This window comes from Meleagris gallopavo, chromosome 32 (assembly GCF_905368555.1).
Source record: "Meleagris gallopavo chromosome 32, MGAL_WU_HG_1.1, whole genome shotgun sequence".
NCBI lineage: Eukaryota > Metazoa > Chordata > Aves > Galliformes > Phasianidae > Meleagris > Meleagris gallopavo.
Window position 1 is genome coordinate 140,357 of NC_139436.1, and position 21,694 is coordinate 162,050.

At 59.6% G+C, this 21,694-nt stretch overlaps 1 protein-coding gene across 1 annotated transcript in view; it reads right to left on the reverse strand.

Moving 5' to 3' along the window:
• Nucleotides 1-21,694, reverse strand: part of BOP1 (BOP1 ribosomal biogenesis factor) — a 60,366-nt gene that overhangs the window by 28,914 nt on the left and 9,758 nt on the right. The window contains exon 3 of the mRNA XM_085214659.1: nucleotides 21,128-21,238. Within this exon, the coding sequence (XP_085070785.1) occupies nucleotides 21,128-21,238 (111 nt within the window). The remainder of the gene's footprint in view (nucleotides 1-21,127; nucleotides 21,239-21,694) is intronic.

The window sequence follows — 21,694 nt, forward strand, 5'->3', positions numbered from 1 at the left end:
CACACAGGGACAGGACCCACACAGGGACAGGACCCACACATGAGGCCGCAGTGCTGACACTACAGTGGTTCCTCTTCTCCATCCAGCACAGGCTTTGCTCCGTGAAGTCATAGGTGGCAGCACGGATGTCTGCTGGGTGATGGGCACCGGTGCCCGTGGGATGGGCAGCATGCAGCGAGCCCCTTTCCCTGCCTGGTCATTGCAGCCCACGTTCAGCTCCTGGCATTGCTCCTCTCTGCCTGTGCTCAGCTGTTTCCACCGTTGCATGGCGTGCTTCTGCCTTTGCACACCTCATTTTTGCATTTGCACGGCCCGTCTCTGCCTTTGCACGGCCACGTTTCCACACTTGCATGGATTGTTTCCGCCTTTGCATGGCTTGTTTCTGCCTTTGCAGTTTGCTTCTGCATTTGTACAGCTTGTTTCCACCTTTGCACAGCTTGTTTCCATATTTGCACGGCTTGTTTCCACCCCTGCAAGACTCGTTTCTGCACATGCACAGTTTCTACCTTTGCACACTTTGTTTCTGCACTTGCACAGCCCGTCCCCGACTTTGCACAAATTCTTCCCATATTTGCACGGCTTGTTTCCATATTTGCATGGATTGTTTCTGCCTCTGCACAGTTCGCTTCTGCGTTTGCACGGCTTGATTCCACCTTTGCATGGTTTGTTTCCAACTTTGCACGGTTGCCCTTGCAAACCTTTGCACACCTTGCTTCCCTATCTGCATGCTGGGTGTCTTCATTTGCCCCCCCACCACGGGGGGGGCTGCGACCCCCAGACCCCCAAACCAAAGCACTCGAGCCGGGATGGCAGTGCAGCTCCAAGGCAGGAGCTCAGCACCGCACCCCCAATAGCACACAGCCCCCCCACTGCAGGGCTCTGCTGCTCATTGCCTGCACCCCACGTCCTGCAGCGGGAGCTCAGGGTGTGTGGGGGGGGGATAACAGACCCCAGAATGGGGCACAGAACCCCCCCAGGTCCCCCCACACGTGGCTGCAGCTCCCGATGATCGCTTCCATGCATCCCCCAGGCCTCTGCCCCACGGCGTGCAGCTGGCAGCCGTTAAAGCCATGCAGGTGGCAATTATGGGGCAGCTGGGAGAGAAAGCCGCGCGGGGTCTCTTGGAAGAAAGGAAGGGTTCAGCCAGCAGCCCCCACCCCCCCCCAAACTGCTGCGGGGGGAGCATGCCACGGGGTGCCCCTCATCCCCAAGCAATGGGGAATCATGAATTAGGGCATGGAGGTGGTAGGTGACTCCTCTGGAGACACAACCCTTTTGTTCCTCCCTTACGGTGCTGGGGGGGAGATACTGGGGAGCGAGGTGGGGAAAACTGGGGAGCTGGGGGGGACAATGGGAGGTGGGAAGTTGATGGGAAGTGGGGAGTCCACTGGGGGGATGCTGGAGGAGACTTTGGAAGCTGGTGGGGACGCTGGGCATTGGGAAGGTCTGCGGGAGATTTCGGGAGCTGGGGAGGATGCTGGGCACTGGGGGGATGCTGGGGAGCTGCCGCATGCTGGGCACTGGGGGAGATGCCAGGAGGGTCTGTGGGAGATTTTGGGAGCTGGGAAGGATGCTAAGCAACGGGGGGATGCTGGGGGGGCTGAAGGATGCTGGGCACTGGAGGGATGATGAGAACTGGGGGGGTGCTGGGGAACTGAGGGAAGTCTGGGGGAGATGTTGGGAGCTGGGGGGATGCTGGGTAGTTGGGGGAAGTCTGGGGGAGATTTTGGGAGCTGATGGGGATGCTGGGGGACGCTGGGCACTGGGAGGATGCTGGGGAGCTGGCAGGGATGTAGGGAGCCCCAACCCCCCCCAAACTGCTGCAGGGGGAGCATGCCCCAGACAACCAGTGCAGAGGAGACCTCGGTCCCCCCAAATCCTTCACATCTCTGGAAGGGAGCAGAGCCTTTGGACACCTCCGTGCACCCACCCCACACACAGCTATGGGGCTCCGGGAGCCCTCGGAGCGGGACGTGGCTGCAAATGGGGCCGCATCCAACGGCGGAGCTGAGCAGAATAAACCCCATAATGGCAGGTTCAGCATCGCAGTAACCCAACGCCGCGTTTCCTCCTCCTAATCCGCAGGAACCGCAGAGGGATGGGGGGAGGGGGCACAGGGCTGTGTCCCCACAGTGCTGTGTCCCCACGATGTTCATACCCCTGCAATGCTCATGCTCCCACCACACTTGTGTCCCCACGATGCTTGTGTCCCTGCAACATTCCTGTCCCCACGATGCTTGTGTCCCCCATGACATTCGTGTCCCTGTGATGCTCCTGTCCCCACAGTGCCTGTGTCCCTCCAAAGCTTGTGTCCCCACGATGCTCCTGTCCCTGCAATGTTCATGTCCCCATGATGCTCGTGTCCCTGTGATGCTCCTGTCCCCACAATGCTTGTGTCCCTACAACATTCGCATCCCCACAATGCTCGTGTCCCTGTGATGCTCCTGTCCCCACAACTTCAAGTCTCCATGACACACGTGTCCCCATGTCCCCAAGACCCTCGTGGTCCTGCAGTGCCCACATCCCCGTGACAGGTATCCCACAAACACGTCCCTGTGCCCACGTCCCCACAACATGTATCTCTGTAACACTCGTGTCCCCGTGACACTCACACAAACCCCCACAGCACCGCTGCCCCTGTGACGCCGGTGTCCCCACGATGCCAACATCCCCGTGACCCCCACACCCCCACACTTCCCTGGGATTCCCCACCATCCACGGGTACCCAGGACCTGCACGAAGCTCTCAGGGCTCGTAACAGGGAGGGGAGCAAAGCCAGCACCGAGCCACCCCGATGCCCAGAAGCACTCAGCGCACGCACTTGGCTGCGGGATGCGCTCAGCATCACATCACCGCCCTGGAATTTGGGGACGGGCACACAGCCCTGCGCTCAGACACCGCCGGTGACACCGTCTGTGCCGTTCTCAGAAACCCCCAGAGGGTCCCACGGCCACACAGACCCCGTCCGGGTCGCGGCGCCGGGGCAGAGCCGCGCTCCACCCGATGGGTCCCGAGGTGCTCACACCGCTCCGCCCGCACCTGCGCAGCCGCCAGGAAACACGTGTGACCCCGCTGCTCTGCTGCCCCTTTCTTCCTCTGATTTAGGGTCTGCGAGCCACCTCCCTCCTCCTCCCCCGACCCCAACGCATGCCAGCTGGGATCCCAGCGGGGCAGGTGCTGCTGAACCCTCCCAGGGGCAATGGGGAGCCCCATTGGGGCAGGCGCCGCAGAACTCTTCCCCCCCAGAAGAATGGGGATCCTCTATTGGGGCGGGTGCTGCAGAACCCCTGCCAGAGGGAACAGGGATCCCTCAGTGGGAAAGGTGCTGCAGCACTATCCCCCCATGGGGAACGGGGATCCCAGTGGGGCAGGTGCTGCAGAGCCCCCCCTGGAGGAACGGGGATCCCCCCATTGGGGCAGGTGCTGCTGAACTCTTCCCCCCAGAAGAATGGGGATCCTCTATTGGGGCGGGTGCTGCAGAACTGTCCTCCCATGGGGAATGGGGATCCCTCATTAGGGCAGGTGCTGCTGAACCCCCCCTCCCCAGAAGAATGGGGATCCCCCATTAGGGCAGGTGCTGCTGAACCCCTCCCCAGAAGAATGGGGATCCCCCATTAGGGCAGGACCTGCTAAACACCACACACACAGAAGAATGGGGATCCTCAATTAGGGCAGGTGCTGCTGAACCCCTCCCCAGAAGAATGGGGATCCCCCGTTTGGGCAGATGCTGCAGAACTGTCCTCCCATGGGGAATGGGGATCACTCATTGGGGCAGGTGCTGTTGAACCCGCCCTCCCCAGAAGAATGGGGATCCCCCATTAGGGCAGGTGCTGCTGAACCCCCCCTCCCCAGAAGAATGGGGATCCCCCATTAGGGCAGGTGCTGCTGAACCCCCCCTCCCCAGAAGAATGGGGATCCCCCATTTGGGCAGGTGCTGCTGAACCCCCCCTCCCCAGAAGAATGGGGATCCCCCATTAGGGCAGGTGCTGCTGAACCCCCCCAGAAGAATGGGGATCCCCCATTAGGGCAGGTGCTGCTGAACCCCCCCAGAAGAATGGGGATCCCCCAGTAGGGCAGGACCTGCTAAACACCACACACACAGAAGAATGGGGATCCCCAATTAGGGCAGGTGCTGCTGAACCCCTCCCCAGAAGAATGGGGATCCCCCGTTTGGGCAGATGCTGCAGAACTGTCCTCCCATGGGGAATGGGGATCACTCATTGGGGCAGGTGCTGTTGAACCCCCCCCCCCCAGAAGAATGGGGATCCCCCATTAGGGCAGGTGCTGCTGAACCCCCCCTCCCCAGAAGAATGGGGATCCCCAATTAGGGCAGGTGCTGCTGAACCCCCCCTCCCCAGAAGAATGGGGATCTCCCATTTGGGCAGGTGCTGCTGAACCCCCCCAGAAGAATGGGGATCCCCCATTTGGGCAGGTGCTGATGAACCCCCCCAGAAGAATGGGGGTCCCCCATTAGGGCAGGACCTGCTAAACACCACACACACAGAAGAATGGGGATCCCCAATTAGGGCAGGTGCTGCTGAACCCCTCCCCAGAAGAATGGGGATCCCCCATTAGGGCAGGTGCTGCTGAACCCCCCCCAGAAGAATGGGGATCCCCCATTAGGGCAGGACCTGCTAAACCCCACACACACAGAAGAATGGGGATCCCCAATTAGGGCAGGTGCTGCTGAACCCCCCAAGAAGAGCAAGGATCCCCCACTGGGGCAGGTTCTGCTGAACCCCCCCGCAGACGAATGGGGATCCCTCATTGAGGCAGGTGCTGCTGACCTCCCCAGAGGAACGGGAATCCCCTATTGGGGCAGGTGCTGCTGACCCCCCCAGAACTGCAGGGATCCCCCACTGGGACAGGTGCTGCTGAACCCCCCCCAAGAGCATCAGGGACCCCTGGCACAGCACAGACTCCGCCACTCCACATCTCCATCTGCGTCCCCATATCCCTGGCAGCCCCCGGTCCCCCCCTACCCCACAACCCCCCCCCCCTGACCCCCCCCTCCACGGCCGCAGCTGCGGGGCCGGATTGGAAGCGCAGGTACGCGCTGGCGCGCTGCCCGTCTCCCCTGTGTCTGTCTGGGGGAAGAGGAAGCCGGTCCACCTCTGGAATCCTTCACTCTCTCCTCGTTGCTGCTCTCCCCGCGTCCCCCCCCGGGGATTCGGGGTCAGCCGCTCTCTCCCGGTCTCTCTTTTTTCCCCTGCCCCTATCGGATTACAATGCGTGCAGTGTTCGCTCCAAATCCCCCTCCGCACGTTAATTCTGCTCCTCTGTCTCTTAACTACCAAACCGCTTTCCTGTGCCTCCTGTCTTTCCATTCCCCCCTCTGCTATTTTTTATCTCTGACAAATAGAGGGACGTCAGCTCCAATTGGAGCCCCGTCCAAGGGCAGTGGGCAGTGCCCGGTGCTGGGAGTGGGGGGGGGGGATGCAATCCTGGGTGGTTCCGTGGGGCTGGGAGAGGGGCTGGGACCCCCCCCCCCCGGGGTGAGCAGCCACCTGCCTCAGTTTCCCTTTGCTGGGGACGGTGTCCCACTTCAGTGCTGGGAGTGGTGCCTGGGGTTGAGAGCTCCATAGCAAGAAGGGCAGTGGGGACGGCGATATGTGGCTTTGCCGGATGGGACGGACGGACGGACGGATGGATGGATGGACACAGTGTGGCGGTGGATGTGGTCCAGTCCTGCCCCACTGTGAGCAGAGCGGGGGGCACAGAGCCGGGATTTCCCTGCACAATACGCAGGGACTGCCAGGCAGGAGGTGGAGGGCACCAGGAAAATGTGCCAAATTCCACCTGGACGCGAGGAAGCGCCGAGCTCCAGTGCAGGATGCTCAGAGATATCGAAGGGTTTGCACTCAGGAGACGCTCAGAGCAATCAGGACATGGATCCAGAAGAGCCACAGCCCCACTGGGTGGGGGAACAAAGAGACCCCCCCCTAGGCTCACTGAACAGCACTGCCAACGGAGGTCATCAGTAGGTTCCAGAGTGAACACGGCCCATGGTGACAGCAGTGGCACATCCAACGTCTGCTCCGCAACCCACGGCCTTTAGGGCTTCGGGGGAAGCTCACAGGGTGGGCGCAGAGGGGATGCAGGCTTTGACCCCCCCAGGCAGCTCCACCCCTCCTCCCCCTCCCCCCCACTCCTCCCCACCTCCGATCTTTCCGTGCTGATTTACTGCCCACAGAAAAAGTTTCCCACTCAGACTCCAAGATTCCTTGCGTTTTGGCTCCCGCTCCCACAAACCCGAATCAACTGTTAATTTTGGCAATCCCCCCCTCTGCGCTGCTCCGACCGTGCTCGGACTTTTCCATTCTGAACACCTTGAGAGCTGCTCCCGGGGGGGCAGTGACACAGGCATTCTCTTCTCCCCGGGCGCTGCGCCCCGCATTGCTGCTGCGCATCGGGAGACCGCGGCTCCGGAGAGGTCCCAGCTCCATAGGATTCACACACATGGGGGGGGGGGGGAACAGAAACCCTACAGAGAGCAGCGGGACCCCACGGCGTGGGGCTCACCTGGCACCAGGAGCCCTGCGGTGCCACGGTGTCGGAGCTGTGCCGGTCCCCTCCCCAAAGCCAAGCGTAATGCGGCCGCCCAGGGCTCGCTCGGTGCAGAGCAGGCCCCGCTCGTTAAAGGTTACGAGATGTAAAGGCACAGCGCAGCCCCCCACCCCCCCCCCCGCCTCGGCGCCGGCCCAGGCACGGCGAGGGGGAAGGGGTTGGGGGGGCGCGTGGCCCCTTCCCACCGCTCTCCCCCCACTTCCAGATTGCGTTTCCCACTGGGACCGATGGGTTCCCCCTTCCCCATCAGCCCCGAGGTCGGTGGGGAGGGGAGCGCGCGGCCCCGTCCCGCAGATGGCTTTAATCGTGCCCCCCCGGGGACCCCTCCCCTCCCTTCTCGCAGCCATCTGGGAGCGGAGCGGGGATGAAAGCGGTGGGTCCGGGGGAGCCCCCACCCCGCGTCGCACCTGCAGGCCCCGGCCCCCCTCCTCGTCCCGGAGCGGGGAAGAATCGGCGCGAGCAGCACGCGATCCGGCCGGGGACCTGCCAGGAAGAAAGAGCAGAGGCTTCCATGTCAACATTCCTCCTTAGCAAAACACGGCCCGCTCCCCTCCATAGCCCATTAAAGAGAGATTTCCTGCCGGTGGCGGAGGGAGAGCAGGGGGAGGCACGGGGGGCAGCGATGCGTGGTGCAGCCGGCCCCCAGTGTAGCACCTTGTAGATCATAGAGACAGGGAGTGAGTGGGTTGGGAGGGTCCTTAAAGATCACAGAGCCATGGGGTGGTTGCGTTGGATTGGAAGGGTCCTTAGAGATTAAAGGTCCATGAAACGTTTGGATTGGGAGGGTCCTTACAGATCATAGGGCCATAGGATGGTTGGGTTGGAAGGGTCCTTACAGATCACAGAGCCATGGGATGGTTGGGTTGGAAGGGTCCTTACAGATCACAGAGCCATGGGATGGTTGGGTTGGAAGGGTCCTTACAGATCACAGAGCCATGGGATGGTTGGGTTGGAAGGGTCCTTACAGATCATAGAGCCATGGGATGGTTGCATTGGAAGGGTCCTTACAGATCACAGAGCCATGGGATGGTTGGGTTGGAAGGGTCCTTACAGATCACAGAGCCATGGGATGGTTGGGTTGGAAGGGTCCTTACAGATCATAGAGCCATGGGATGGTTGGGTTGGAAGGGTCCTTAAAGATCACAGAGCCATGGGATGGTTGGGTTGGAAGGGTCCTTACAGATCACAGAGCCATGGGATGGTTGGGTTGGAAGGGTCCTTACAGATCACAGAGCCATGGGATGGTTGGGTTGGAAGGGTCCTTACAGATCACAGAGCCATGGGATGGTTGCATTGGAAGGTCCTTACAGATCATAGAATGATGGGATGGGATGGGATTGGTTGGTTTGGGTTGGCTTGGAAGAGTCCTTAAATGTCAGCACAAAATGAGTTCTGCCGGCTTGGAAGGGTCTTTACAGATCACAGAACCATGGGATGGGTCAAGTTGGAAGGGTCCTGAAAGATCACAGAACCACAGCATGGGTTGTGTGCCCAGTGCATCGTGGTGCAGGAGTTTACTGGGCTACAGCTGCAGCTGAACAAACCCAACATAGAATCATAGAATCATAGAATCACCAAGGTTGGAAAAGACCTAAAAGATCATCATCCAGTCCAACCGTTCACCCATTACCAACAGCTCCCACTAAACCACGTCCCTCAGCACAGCATCCAGTCTTTCCTTGAACACCCCCGGGGTCGGCGACTCCACCACCTCCCTGGGCAGTCCATTCCATTGCCTGACCACCCTTTCTGAAAAGTAATACTTCCTAATGTCCAGCTTGAATCTCCCCTGCCGTAGCTTGGAACCATTCCCTCTGGTCCTATCACTGATGACACGAGAGAAGAGGCCGACCCCCAGCTCACTACAACCTCCCTTCAGGAAGTTATAGAGAGCAATGAGGTCTCCCCTGAGCCTCCTCTTCTCCAGGTTGAACATTCCCAGCTCCTTCAGCCTCTCCTCTGCCCAGAGGAGGAAGGACAGATGTCTGGAGCAACCTGCCTCGGCGGGACCAGACTGAGAAAAAGCACGTGCTGAAAGCATCACAGTTGTACATCAATTTACCCCACATCTTTGGCTACTGTGACCCAGAGAGATGGCACACAGACAGCTGGCAACTCTCCTCCCGCAGCTTACCGACAAAGGATTTGCCATTTGGGGAGCACCAGCCGCTGGAAAGGAGAAGGACCTGGGGATATACGTGAGCAATGGTTGACCAAGGGTTGACCATGAGCCAAGAAGCCCAACGGTGTTCTGGCTGACCAATGGTTGGACAACAGCTGACTGATGGTTGACCACGAGCCAGCAGTGCGCTCTGGCAGCCAAGAGGGGCCAATGGATCCCTGAGATGCACTGCACAGAGTGTGGCCTGCAGGGAAGGGACGTTCTCCTCCCCTCTGCACTGCCCTGGGGAGGGCACTGCTGGAGCACTGCATCCAGAGCTGGGCTCCACACTTTGCAGCACTTTCACACTGCTGCTCGTGGGTTACGAAGATGCTGAGGACAGAATCACAGAATGGTTGGGTTGGAAGGGTCCTCAAGGACGATGGAGCTCCAACCCCACACCAATGCAGGGCCACCAACCTCCACATCTCACAGCAGCCCAGGCTGCCCAGGGCCCCATCCAAGCTGGCCTTGAACACCTCCAGGGATGGACGGGGATCCACAGCCTCTCTGGGCAGCTGTTCCAGCACCTCACCGCTCTCACACCAAACAACTTCCCCCTCACATCCAACTGAAATCTGCCCTCCCTCAGCTTCCAACCATTCCCCTGTCCTGCTGTTATCTCCCCTTTCCAAGAGCTGATCCCCTCCTGTCTGCAGGCTCCCTTCAGGTCCCGCAGGCTGCACTGAGGTCACCCCGCAGCTTCTCTTCTCCAGGCTGAACGAGCCCAGCTCCCTCAGCCTGGCTTCGCAGTGGAGGTGCTGCAGCCCCCTGCTCATCTCTGTGCTCCTCTGGACCCTCTCCAACAGCTCCCTGTCCTTCTTGTCCTGGGGGCTCCAGCCCTGGACGCAGCACTCCAGTCCTGCAGGACCCCCATTCCTGCAGCATCCCAGGAGCCTTGGCCACTAAGCACAAAGCAAGCACGGCTTTAACGACCCCTGGGTCACTCCTTGGAGCATCAGTGGTCACAACAAACGCTCCCGGCCTCCCGTCTCGCCCCGACCCTCGCAGGAGGACACGTGCGGCGCTCGCTCCCCGCTCCGTCACCCACGTGCGCAGCGCCGTAATGGGAAAACCCGAGGCGGTAGGAAAACCTGATGCCGGGAGAGGAACGAGACGGGGCTTCCAGGCGCGTGGGAAGGGACGCGGGGCCGGCTGTCGCCCCAGGACGGGGGGCTGCGGGGCCGGGGGGCACGAGGAGCGCCTGCGGGAGCCGCGGCCGTGAGCGATTTTCAAGGCGGAGAGCGGAGAGGCTCCAAACAAAGAGGGATCGCCGCGGGGCCGAGGAAACACGAGAGGAGCCCCGTGCCAGAGCACGGCGCGCAGCTGGGCCGGGACGCGGGGGATGCGGGGAGCGGGGCCGAGAAAGGCCGAGGCTTTGGCAGCCGGAGCTCCGGTAGCCGACAGAAGCCATTAGCGGCGCTTGGCCGCCGCGCAAAGCGACGCGTGGTTCCCGGACGCGCAAACAGGCGCTCGGCGGCCGCCCCGCGCGCTCTCCGGTTACAGCCGAGCCTGGGGGGAACGCCGGCATCGGCCGCGGCTTCCGATCGCCGTGCCGCTACCGCAGCGCCGGGGGTCCCGGTCCCGTCGGGTGGAAGGAGACCCGGAGCTCCTGGGTACGTGTTGGGGTACGGCCGCCGCTGAAATGGGCTCTCGGCCTCGCTGAAGGGGGAAAAACCCAAATGCGGCTGAATAAGACGAAGGGAAAGCTGGTGCGGCAGGGAGAAGGAAAGGCAAAACGTGAGCGCGTGGGTTTTGGTCATGCAAAGTAGTGCTGAGTGCATGGCAGTGCACGCAGGTTGCAAGAAGGCCAACGGCGTCTGGTTCCCTACGGGGACCCCAAAGGGGCTGCAGCAAGCTGAGGTCAAGAGGATGGGACAAGAGGAGATGGCCTCAGGTTGGACAGTAGGGAAAATGTTCCCCAGATGAGCGGTCGTGGATGGGAACGGGCTGCCCAGGGAGGTGGGGGAGTCCCCATCCCCACAGGTGTTCAGGAATGGTGCAGATGTGGCACTTGGGGACGTGGTGGGGGTGGGCAGCGGTTGGACTGCGGGATCTTGGAGGTCTGTTCCAACCTTAATGACTCTATGGTTCAGTTTCGGGTCGTGGTGGGGATGGGTTGGGGTTGGACTGGGGGATCTTGGAGGCCTTTTCTGGTCTTAATGATTCTACAATTATATGATCACAGGAGCCCAGGCTGCCTCCTCTGGCTCTGCCCACCCCACAGACGGGGTGAGCAGGGCAATCCCTGCAGCACGTTGGGATACACAACAGCTCAACGGCTGCCCTGTGGCTCCCAAAAGCTCAGCAAGATGTTTCCAACCCATTCCACAGCTCTGTGACCTTTAAGGACCCTTACAATCCAACTCTTCTGTGGCTCTATGATCCTTAAGGACTTTTCCAACCCAACCCTTTCACGGCTCCATGACCTTTAAGGACCCTTCCTACCCAATCATTTCATGGCTCTATGATCTATAAGGACTTTTCCAACCCAACCATTCCACGATTCTGTGATCTTTGAGGGCCCTCCCAACACAACCATTCCACAGTTCTATGATCTTTAAGGATCCTACCAACCCAACCCTTTCATGGCTCCATGACCTTTAAGGACCCTTCCAACCCAATCATTTCATGGCTCTATGATCTTTAAGGACCCTCCCAACGCCATCATCCCATGGCTCTACAATCTTTAAGGATCCTTCCAACCCAACCCTCCCATGGCTCTATGATCTTCCAGGACCATTCCAACCCAACCATTCCATGGCTCTATGATCTTCCAGGACCATTCCAATCCAACCATTCCATGGCTCCATGATCTTCCAGGACCATTCCAACCCAACCTTACCATGGCTCCATCTTTAAGGACTTCATGACTCTATGCTCATTTACTGAGCACATCTCCCCTCCCCTGTGCAGGGCACTACGAGCCCAGGTGCAGGACAAGTGCAGACCCCGCGGCACCACCAGCTGCACCCACCCACCCCAACCACAAACCCCATGAGCCAATGCCCCTCCAGGAGCCAGCCGGGTACCCATGTGCTGGGCATCTCCTGGGCTCCTCCCGCAGCCACTGAGCAGCGCTGCCACCCACCACCCTCTCAGCCCTCTCTCCTGGTGCAGAGGGACGCCGGGTTGTTTTGACAGACTCTGTGCTGGCGGTGACGAGTCCGCTCGCTATCTTCCAGAGGTTTGCAAAGGGCTTGATTATTTTGTTCCAGAGTTTTTCCAGGAATTGAAATAAAGTTGAGCGGTGTTTTTTTGGACAAGTTGTGCTACTGGATCGGGAGGGATAAAAACAAAATCCTTGAGCGGGGCCAGCCTGCGAGAGAGCTGTGAGCAGGACGGGGGGAACGGGTCCAGGATAGCAGGCTGGCGCCGGGCACTGCACTGAGAAGGGCACTGCATTGAGAAGGGCACTGCATTGAGAAGGGCACTGCACTGAGAAGGGCACTGCATTGAGAAAGGCACTGCATTGAGAAGGGCACTGCATTGAGAAGGGCACTGCACTGAGAAGGGCACTGCACTGAGAAGGGCACTGCACTGAGAAGGGCACTGCAATGAGAAGGGCACTGCATTGAGAAAGGCACTGCATTGAGAAGGGCACTGCAATGAGAAGGGCACTGCATTGAGAAGGGCACTGCATTGAGAAGGGCACTGCAATGAGAAGGGCACTGCATTGAGAAGGGCACTGCATTGAGAAGGGCACTGCATTGAGAAAGGCACTGCATTGAGAAGGGCACTGCAATGAGAAGGGCACTGCATTGAGAAGGGCACTGCACTGAGAAGGGCACTGCATTGAGAAGGGCACTGCATTGAGAAGGGCACTGCATTGAGAAAGGCACTGCACTGAGAAGGGCACTGCAATGAGAAGGGCACTGCATTGAGAAGGGCACTGCACTGAGAAGGGCACTGCACTGAGAAGGGCACTGCATTGAGAAGGGCACTGCATTGAGAAGGGCACTGCACTGAGAAGGGCACTGCATTGAGAAGGGCACTGCAATAAGAAGGGCACTGCACTGAGAAATGCACTGCACTGAGAAGGGCACTGCACTGAGAAATGCACTGCATTGAGAAGGGCACTGCACTGAGAAGGGCACTGCATTGAGAAGGGCACTGCATTGAGAAGGGCACTGCACAGCAGTCCATCACACCTGGCATTGCATTGAGCACTGCACCACCCTGTGCATGGCACTGCATCCATCAGGCACTCCATTGGATGGGGGTACCGCATTCTTTTTGGGCACTGCATCACTCGGGACGTCGCATCACTCAGGGCACTGCACTGTGCACGGCACCACATCGTGCATGGCTCTGCATCGTGCACGGCGCCACATCCATCGGCCACTGCACCACCCACATGTGGCACTGCATCACACATGGCACTGCATCACACATGGCATCACATCCCTCAGGCACTGACAACACGCACATGGCACTGCATTGCTCAGGGCACTGCACCCAACATCACTGCCAGCACAGCTCTGCCCCAACCCAGGCACGGATGCTCACACCTCAAGCCAGAGCTGCCTCCTGAGCCCTCCCTCCCTTCTTTGGCATCACCCATCACGGGGTGAGTGCCGGCACCTGGAGCCCTCAGCCATGGCACCGTGAGCACCGCCTGCTCCCACCGGCTGCCCCTCCAGCACATTCCAGCAACAGGAAAACAAGCAGTGGGTTTTGCACAGGAAAAGTGTCTTCCTCCTTTGCCCTTTTCCCAGTGAGCAGAGGGTGCCATTCTCCCTGTGGTGCTGACGGCCATTCTGTGTCCGGGATCGAACACTGCTTTGCAGAAAGCCATCCCCGTGCACAGAGCTGCTGAGTGCCCGGCTGTCACTGCAGCACAGCCCGGAGCCTCCCAAGCAGCTCCCGGAGCGATCAGAGCCACGCGCAGCACTGCAGGTGCAGGTTTGTGCCAACGTATGTCTGCAGAGCAGTGCAGGAGATGCAGTGCTGAACGGTCGCGGAGCAAGCAGCGCTGGATGCATTCACCAGGACTGGAAAACAGCTCCACGACGCTGGAAGCTGTTGGGAGCAGAGAGATGCTGGAGCAGCCGCTGGCAATTCAGCCCTGGGTTCGCACCGTTCCCTGTGCCACGGCCACACCTGCATGCAGCCACCTCAGTCCCACCTGTGTGCGCTGCCTGGAGGCTGCAGTGCAGCATTGCTGCGGTGGCTGCAGTGCGAGGGGAGTTTCGCCAGCAGCCCTGGCATCCCGCAGCCCCAGCTCTGCCAGCAGGGATGGAGCAGCTCCAGCGCGGGGGTGGGAGGAGTGTTTGCGCTCCGCCATCCGCACCGGGAAGCGAGCCGGGTCGGCACGGCCATGGGATGAGGCGGAATGTGGGACAAGGCAATGGGAACCGGTGGTGGTGGTGGCGGCACTGGCACAGAGCCCCATCCCTGGGGGTGTTCTGAGGCTGTGGATGGGGCCCTGGGCAGCCTGAGCTGGTGGGGGCACACACCCCTCTGCAGGAGACCCTTCCGACCCAACTGTTCCCGGTTCTGTGACCATTAAGGGCCCCTCCAACCCAACCATCCCACAGCTCTATGATCTTTCATGACCCCTCCACTCCAACCACCCCATGGCTCTATGATCTTTAAGGACCTTTCCAACCCGACTGCTCCTCAGTTCTGTGATCTTTAAGATCCCCTCCAACCCAGCTGTGCTGCAGCTCTCTGAATCAGTGCGGCTCTCCGAATTAACGTGGCTCCGAATTAACGCAGCTATGAATTAACGCGGCTCTCCGAATTAATGTGGCTGTCTGAATTAACCTGCCCTGCACTTGCAGGCTGCTCCCTGCCCCCCCCGGGTGCAGCAGGGCCGGAGGAATCGGAGCGGATCCTGGAGTGCAGCCCATGGAGCTGAGCCGCGGAGAGCCGGCACGCAGAGGGGGAAAGTAAATGGAAAAAAAAAAAAAAAAAAGAAGAAGAAAAGAAAAAAAGAAAGAAAGAAGGAAAAGTTTCCACTCATCAGCCGTAAGTTGTTGTGGGTTTCTCGCTCTCCTTGGGTCAGAGACCTGATCGGTTAAATGTATTCGGTGATGTCATTCCTTCCAGAAGGAAAAAGCCTTTCCTGCCCCAACTGAGCCGCTTTACAAACGCTTTAAATATCAGCTCTGGGGCAGCCAAGAGACAGAGTAATGGAGCTCCTTTTTCACGGCTGTATCAGCACCAGTTAATCACCGGCTCTCCCCCGCTCCCCCCCAGCTCCAGCCCTCCCTGTCCCCACCACAGAGAATCAATCCCCCGCAGCACCGCAGCCGCTCCTCATTGCGGGCACGGCACCGCACGGGCTCAGGGACAGCCGGTGCTGTGGGGAAGGGGCTGCCTGGTCTCAGCTCCGACGTGCTGAGCGTGGAAACTTTCCGTCCTGGAGCACCAGGAGCCCCAGCGAGTGCCCGAGCTGCACAGCTGTGAGCTCCCGGTGCCGCGCCAGCCCGGCTTCCCACGGCGGCCCCAGGCACCAGAGCTGGTGCCGAAACCATCCCTGGTCTATGGGGGGAAGGGGAGAGATGTGCAGCACAGGCCCCAAGCCATGCGCCGTGTTCCTCTGGCTCCTCTCAGCCTCTGTTTAACCATCAGTGAGTGGCAGCCGAGCTCCCACAGGAGCCCACGCGATGCCCCTCACCGAGGAATCCACAGGAAACCCCATGGCTGCGGCCAATGGAGAAGGGCTCTTCTTTACCGATGGCACCGGCGGTGGGATTGGGTGTGCCTGCAGTTTGCTGATGGCCCCCCGACCCAACAAAAGGAAGAGATGGCATCTAGAGAGACCTGGGTGAGCTGAGGGGTGGGTTGGAGATGGATGGGCTTTGAAGACCCTTCCAACCCAACCCATTCCGTGGTTCTGTGCTCTTTAAGGACCCTTCCAACCCAACCCATTCCGTGGTTCTGTGCTCCTTAAGGACCCTTCCAACCCAACCATTCCATGGTTCTGTGCTCTTTAAGGACCCTTCCAACCCAACCCATTTCGTGGTTCTGTGCTCTTTAAGGACCCTTCCAACCCAACCATTCCATGGTTCTGTGCTCTTTAAGGACCCTTCCAACCCAACCCATTTCGTGGTTCTGTGCTCTTTAAGGACCCTTCCAACCCAACCCATTCCGTGGTTCTGTGCACTTTAAGGACCCTTCCAACCCAACCACTCTATGGTTCTATGAATCTAAAAGCTTTGGTGGTTGATGTGCGGTGGAAGATGGGATGCGATGTGCTGAAAGCAGAGCTCTCCACCCTTTGCTGACAAGATGGGACAACAAAACAGCTCCAATCCCACTGCCCAGGGAGGTAGAGGGGGAGTCCCCATCTCTGAAGGTGTTACAGAACAGTGGAGATGTGGCAACTGGGGACACAATCAGTGGGCATGGTGGGAAGGGTTGGGTTGGACTGGTGGATCTTGGAGGTCTCTTCCAACTTTAATGACCCTGTGGTTCTATTTAGGGTCATGGTGAAGATGGATTGGGGTTGGACTGGGAGATTTTGGAGGTCTTTTCCAACCGTAATGACTGTCATGGTTACTGCTGTGACAAAGACTCTATGGTTCTGTTTAGGGTCATGGTGGTGGTAGGTTGGCGTTGGACTGGGGAATCTTGGAGATCTTATCCATCCTCAGTGATTCTACGACCACCCCACCCCCCAGCACATAGCAGAGCGTTCCTGGTGCATGCGGCTCCGGGACCAACGTGGATCCTTGAGGTTCCATAGCATCGATCTCAGGCTGAAGCACCACAGCTCCCGATGTTCCCGTTATTGGCATCACCGTGTGCAGACCCAGACGTCTGCACAGCCCCTGGCACCACATCTCCTCGTGGTGCTGTGACGCACTGCCCCGTGCCGTGTAAGACAATACGGCCGCACAGCGAGCGCGTCCCTCTCCTCCCATTTCATTTTCATTTAAACCTGACGCCGTTTCATCTTGTCAAATATCCCCGTGCCTCCTCCTGCATCCTGTTACTGTCCTCCCGACTCCGCTTCGCCTCCAGCCGACACAAATCTCCTCTCCTCACATCTCCTCATCTGCACGCTCCCCCCAAGCCTCCAATTATCCCCTCCATCCATCTCTGCAGCTCCTTTCGCTCTCCCTCCGCTGTTCCAAAACGGAATTGTGGAAATGGGGCATGGCACTGCAGCTGGAGGACCTCAGCGGTGGGCTGGAGCTGCAACGCAGCGCTTTCCTCCCCACGTCCATCTTTCAGCTCCTTCCTGATGTCGTGTGTGGCAGCTCATGCCTTCCCAGGAGTTGTTTGTGCTCGAGGGGACAGGAGGCACCGAGGAGCCCTGAGCCACATCCTTCAGTGCAGGCAAGCACCCAAAGCTCCGTGCCACGGTCCCTCCCCAGTGCACAACCCAACTGCAGTGTGCGGTGCTCCCAGCAATGGGAAGCGGAGCTTTTTGGAAGGGACACAGCAACACTGAGAGGCACCTCCCCCTTGGAAAAAAAGTTGAGCGTAAAAAGCGTGAAATGAAGCAGCAGAGTTGGTTTGGGAAGTGGGAGGTTCCCCCAGTGCCACCCCAGGGCTGCCTATAAGCTTTGGCACGGCACTGACCGTTGAGTCTCTCCTTGTCTGGCTCTGGAGCTTTGGTAGAGCATGGCATTGTCCAGGAGCCTCTGTGCAGCACAGCCACACACAGAATCTCTCCTTGCATGGCTCCAGAGCTTTGGCACTGCACGGCACTGCTCACAGGGCCCCTCCTCCTCCATCTGCAGAGCCCTGGCACGGCACAGCACTGCCCATGAGCTTTGGCACAGCATGGCACTGCTCACAGGGTCCCTCCTTGTCCATCTCCAGAGCTTTGGCACAGCACGGCACTGCTCACAGGGCCCCTCCTCGTCCATCTGCAGAGCTCTGGCACGGCACGGCACTGCCCATGAGCTTTGACACAGCACAGCCATCTGCTGGGTCCCTCCTTTCCTGGCTCTGGAGCTTTGGCACTGCACAGCACTGCTTGCAAACTCCAGCACAGCACAGCTCTACCCACAGGGCCCCTCCTCGCCCATCTCCAGAGCTTTGGCACGGCACGGCCCACGAGCTCTGGTACAGCACTGCCCACGAGCTCTGGCACGGCACTGACTGCCCATGAGCTCCAGCATGGCGCTGCCCCCTCCTCCCTCACCGCTCCAGGGTCTGAGCACACGCTCGCTGGCCAGGCTCGCTCGCGGGGGAGCACGGAGATCAGGCAGAGCCAGGCAGGTCAGGAAGCGCACGCAGGGCTGCGCACACACACACACACACACACACACACGGAGTGATGAGTGAAGGAGCCGTCTGCCAGCAGCACATTCTGCAGCACATTCTGCAGCACTTTTCTCTCTTGGCTAATCAGCTACTGAAAGAAGAGCTCCCTGCGCCCGGCCAGCGCTCGCCCCCCGCCCGGCTCAGCTGCGCTGCGGAGGAGGGAAGTGGGCTTGGAACGGCCGCCGCGCTCCGAGGAGCACTCAGCGCTCCTTCATTCATTATCCACTGACATATGGAATAGTCATTGTGGGAGGAAACAGAACCAAACAAAAGCCCCAAACTGCTTCCTCCCAGCGAGGCCCTGACAGCCGCGGCAGCTCGCGGCCATTCATCTCCGTGCCGAGCGCCGGGGGGAGCGGCGGCACCGCGGGCACACGCACCGCTGTGCCACCAGGAGCCCCGCACGCACCGCGGGCTGAGCACCCGGCCAGGAAACCGCCGGGGTTTTGTTGTGTCTCTGCTCGGAGCTCACGGCACAGCGGCCGGGCACGCAGCCAGGAGGAGCTGCCAAGCGAGCAGGAGCGCGGGGCAGCGCGGGGCCATTACTCTTTATTAAGGAGCTCGGAGCCCCCGCGCAGGCGCTGAGTGACAGCGGCACGGCTCCGGGCGCCCCGGGGGCACCGTGGGATGTTTTCCCACCCGTGCTGCTTGTGGGGTCGGCTGTGGGCACAGCGATGGGTCGGACGGCGGCAGCCTCACGGGGAGAGCGCGGTGCCGTGGCGTCGCCCGGTGTCGGGCAGCCACCTGCGGGTGACAAGGCGCAGCCGTGAGGCACCAGGGCCACCTCTACCTCGATTCGGTGTGTGCTGTCCCAGGGCGCCCGGTGCTGTGGCTGATGGATGGGGACGCCGCTCCCGCAGCTCTGTGGAGCGGCACAACGGGGAGGGACACCCCGCTGTCCCCAGAGCAGCTGCAGGGACGGACGGTGCTGTGCCGCACCAACACTCCTTGCCATGCTTTGCCCGAGGGCTGCACAGGGGTGGCTCTGGGATGGGAGCCCCCCGGTGCATCCCATCCATTCACCGTTTGCTCCCAGTGCCCGCGGCTGGGATGGGCTGAGCCCCATCCGCAGGGTCCTCGGGGCTGCACGCACCTCCAGTATCGCTCTCGAGAGCACCGCGGTCCTTTGATGAGGATGAGGCCACCCATTAATAAGGATGAGTTCACGCGTTAATTAGAACGACGCTACGAAACAGAAGCTGGGGGTCTCAACGAAGAAGAGATAAGGAGAAACGGAAGATAACGGTCCCTCCTGCAGCACGGAGGGACGAAGCCGGGGCAGCGCGGGGCGATGAGCACAAAGTGGCCACAGGAAGCAGCAGCAGCACCGGGGATCTTCTGGAGGAGAGATAAATACAATCGCAGAGGGCAGGGGGCTGGGAGCGGGGAACAGGAACAAAGCCACTGGAAGCTGCTCTGATGTCAACAGGTTCTGAATCAGCGCTCCCCCCACGGGGGCCCTGCACCGGGACCGGCTGGGGAGGGGGAGACCTCGGATTCCTGCATGAAAGGGTTTTTTTCCTGGGTTATGCTGGAGACATTACACAAGTGTATGTTTTCTATAGTCATATATTTCCCCTCTCTCTAAATCTCTATTCCAGACCCGGGGGCTGCCGGCAGCTCCAGCGCCAACCCAGGTGGGCCTCCAGCGTCCAGCCCCGGGGCACGGTGTGCTCCCAGGCCCCCCTCGTGTCTCCCGAGCCAGGGCTGAGGCCCTTCACTGGCTGCAGGAGCCGCTGCGCTGGCGCTCAGTGCCCCGATATACCACACCGTGCCTTAATACAACACGCCATGCCACGATATACCACACAATTCTGCAATATACCATGCCACAGAATCACAGAATGTATCCCAACTTGGAAGAGATCCGTAAGGATCATCAAGTCCAACTCCTGGCAATTGGGCTAAGAATACTCGAAATGGGACCATGGTCTCTCAAAATAGGGCCATAAGACCTCAAAATAGGGTTTGAGCCCTCAAAATGCCCTAATATACAACACCGTGCCCCGATATACCACACCATTCTGCAATATACCTTGCCATGCTCCGATATACCATGCCACAGAATCAGGGAATAGATCCCAACTTGGAATGGACCCATAAGGAGTTCAACTGCTGGCAATAGTGCTAGGACTTAAGATGGGGCCCCCAAATTAGGGCCAGGAACCCTGAAAATGGGGTTATGAACCCTCAAAATGTCCCAAAATACTACGCCATGTTCCAATATACCACACCATGCCCTGATATACCATATCACAGAATATATCCCAACTTGCAAGGGACCCGTAAGGATCATGAACTTCATCTCCTGGCAATGGGGCTAGGAGTTCTCAAAATAGGACTATGATCTCTCAAAAAAGGGGCCAGAAGCCCTCAAAATGGGGTTGTAAGCCCTCAAAATGCCCGGATATACCACACCACAGAATCAGAGAATACCTCCCAACTTGGAAGGGACCCATGAGGATCATCAAGTCCAACTCCTGCCAATGGGGTACGAGTTCTCAAAGTGGAGCCACAATCTCTCAAAATAGGGCCATATGACCTCAAAACGGGGTTTGGAGACCTCAAAATGACTCTATATACCCCACCATGTCCCAGTATACTACACCACGCCCCAATATACCACGCCATGTCCCAGTATACCACGCCATGTCCCAATATACCACGCCATGCCCTCCAACCTCACCAGCGCCCCACGGGCCACCCCGCAAACCCTTCTAAGCACCTTCCAGTGAACCCAAAGCCCGGCAATAGGGCCAGACCGAACGCCCCCGCGGCACTTGGCGCTCACCCCATCCCGACCCCAGGGCTCTGCAGGAGCAGCTGATTTGCGCCAATCGCGTTAATTGATTTAGCAGACGATTAAGAAAGGCATAGAAGTTGGTCTGGAACAAGCCAAGCCAAGGAGCATTCTGTGGCCCGGATCCTGCTGCCTTCTGCACAAGCAGTTTCCAACCTCCCGTGCCAGGCACCGTGAGCGCTGCGCTCCACCACCAGCCCCCCCGGCCCCGCTGGGTGCCAGCAGCGAGCTGCAGGGTGGGCAGCCCCCCGTCACACCCAACACTCTTTGACCAACGTCCCCCCCTCCGGGTTTGCACAGAAGGCGACGCAGTGAGAAATCCACCAGCCCTGCGTTGTATCCACACATATCATGTCGGCAGGCGGTCCTACCTCCTCATCCGAGCTGTCCTCCTCGTACTCATCCGGAACGCTCAGACCCTCGCTGTCCTTTGGAGGGGGATCAGCCCCCAGGGCTTTGCTCTTCCTGGGAGCCCCTTTGACCTGAAAGAGAAGAAAACAGCTTAGCAAGGCCCCGCCACGTGAAACTTTGTGCTTTTGGGTTCGCGCGGCGCAGCGCTCGCAGCTCCTCGGGGACGGCACATTACGGGGAAGGAAGGAAGGAAAGAAAGGGCTCATTAAGCACCGCGCACTTCTGCTCATCTGGGACCACAAAGACAGAAAGTCCATCAGCCCCCGTCTGAGGACGGGCTGCCGAGCCGCGTTCTGACAGCTGCTCAGCTCACAGCGCTGCATTCCCACTCACTGTGCTCACAGCCTTTCCTGTCTCGGCTGCTTCCCCATCCCGGCTGTGCCCAGAGCAGATCTCAGAGCTCTGCAGAGCCCCTCTGCTCCTATGAGCTCGGTGCCACCCGATGAACCTCGGGGAAACAGCCCTGAATTGTGGGAAGAGCACGGACACAACGCCCTGCAAGGTGTGCGTACGGCCAGGGGCGAGGT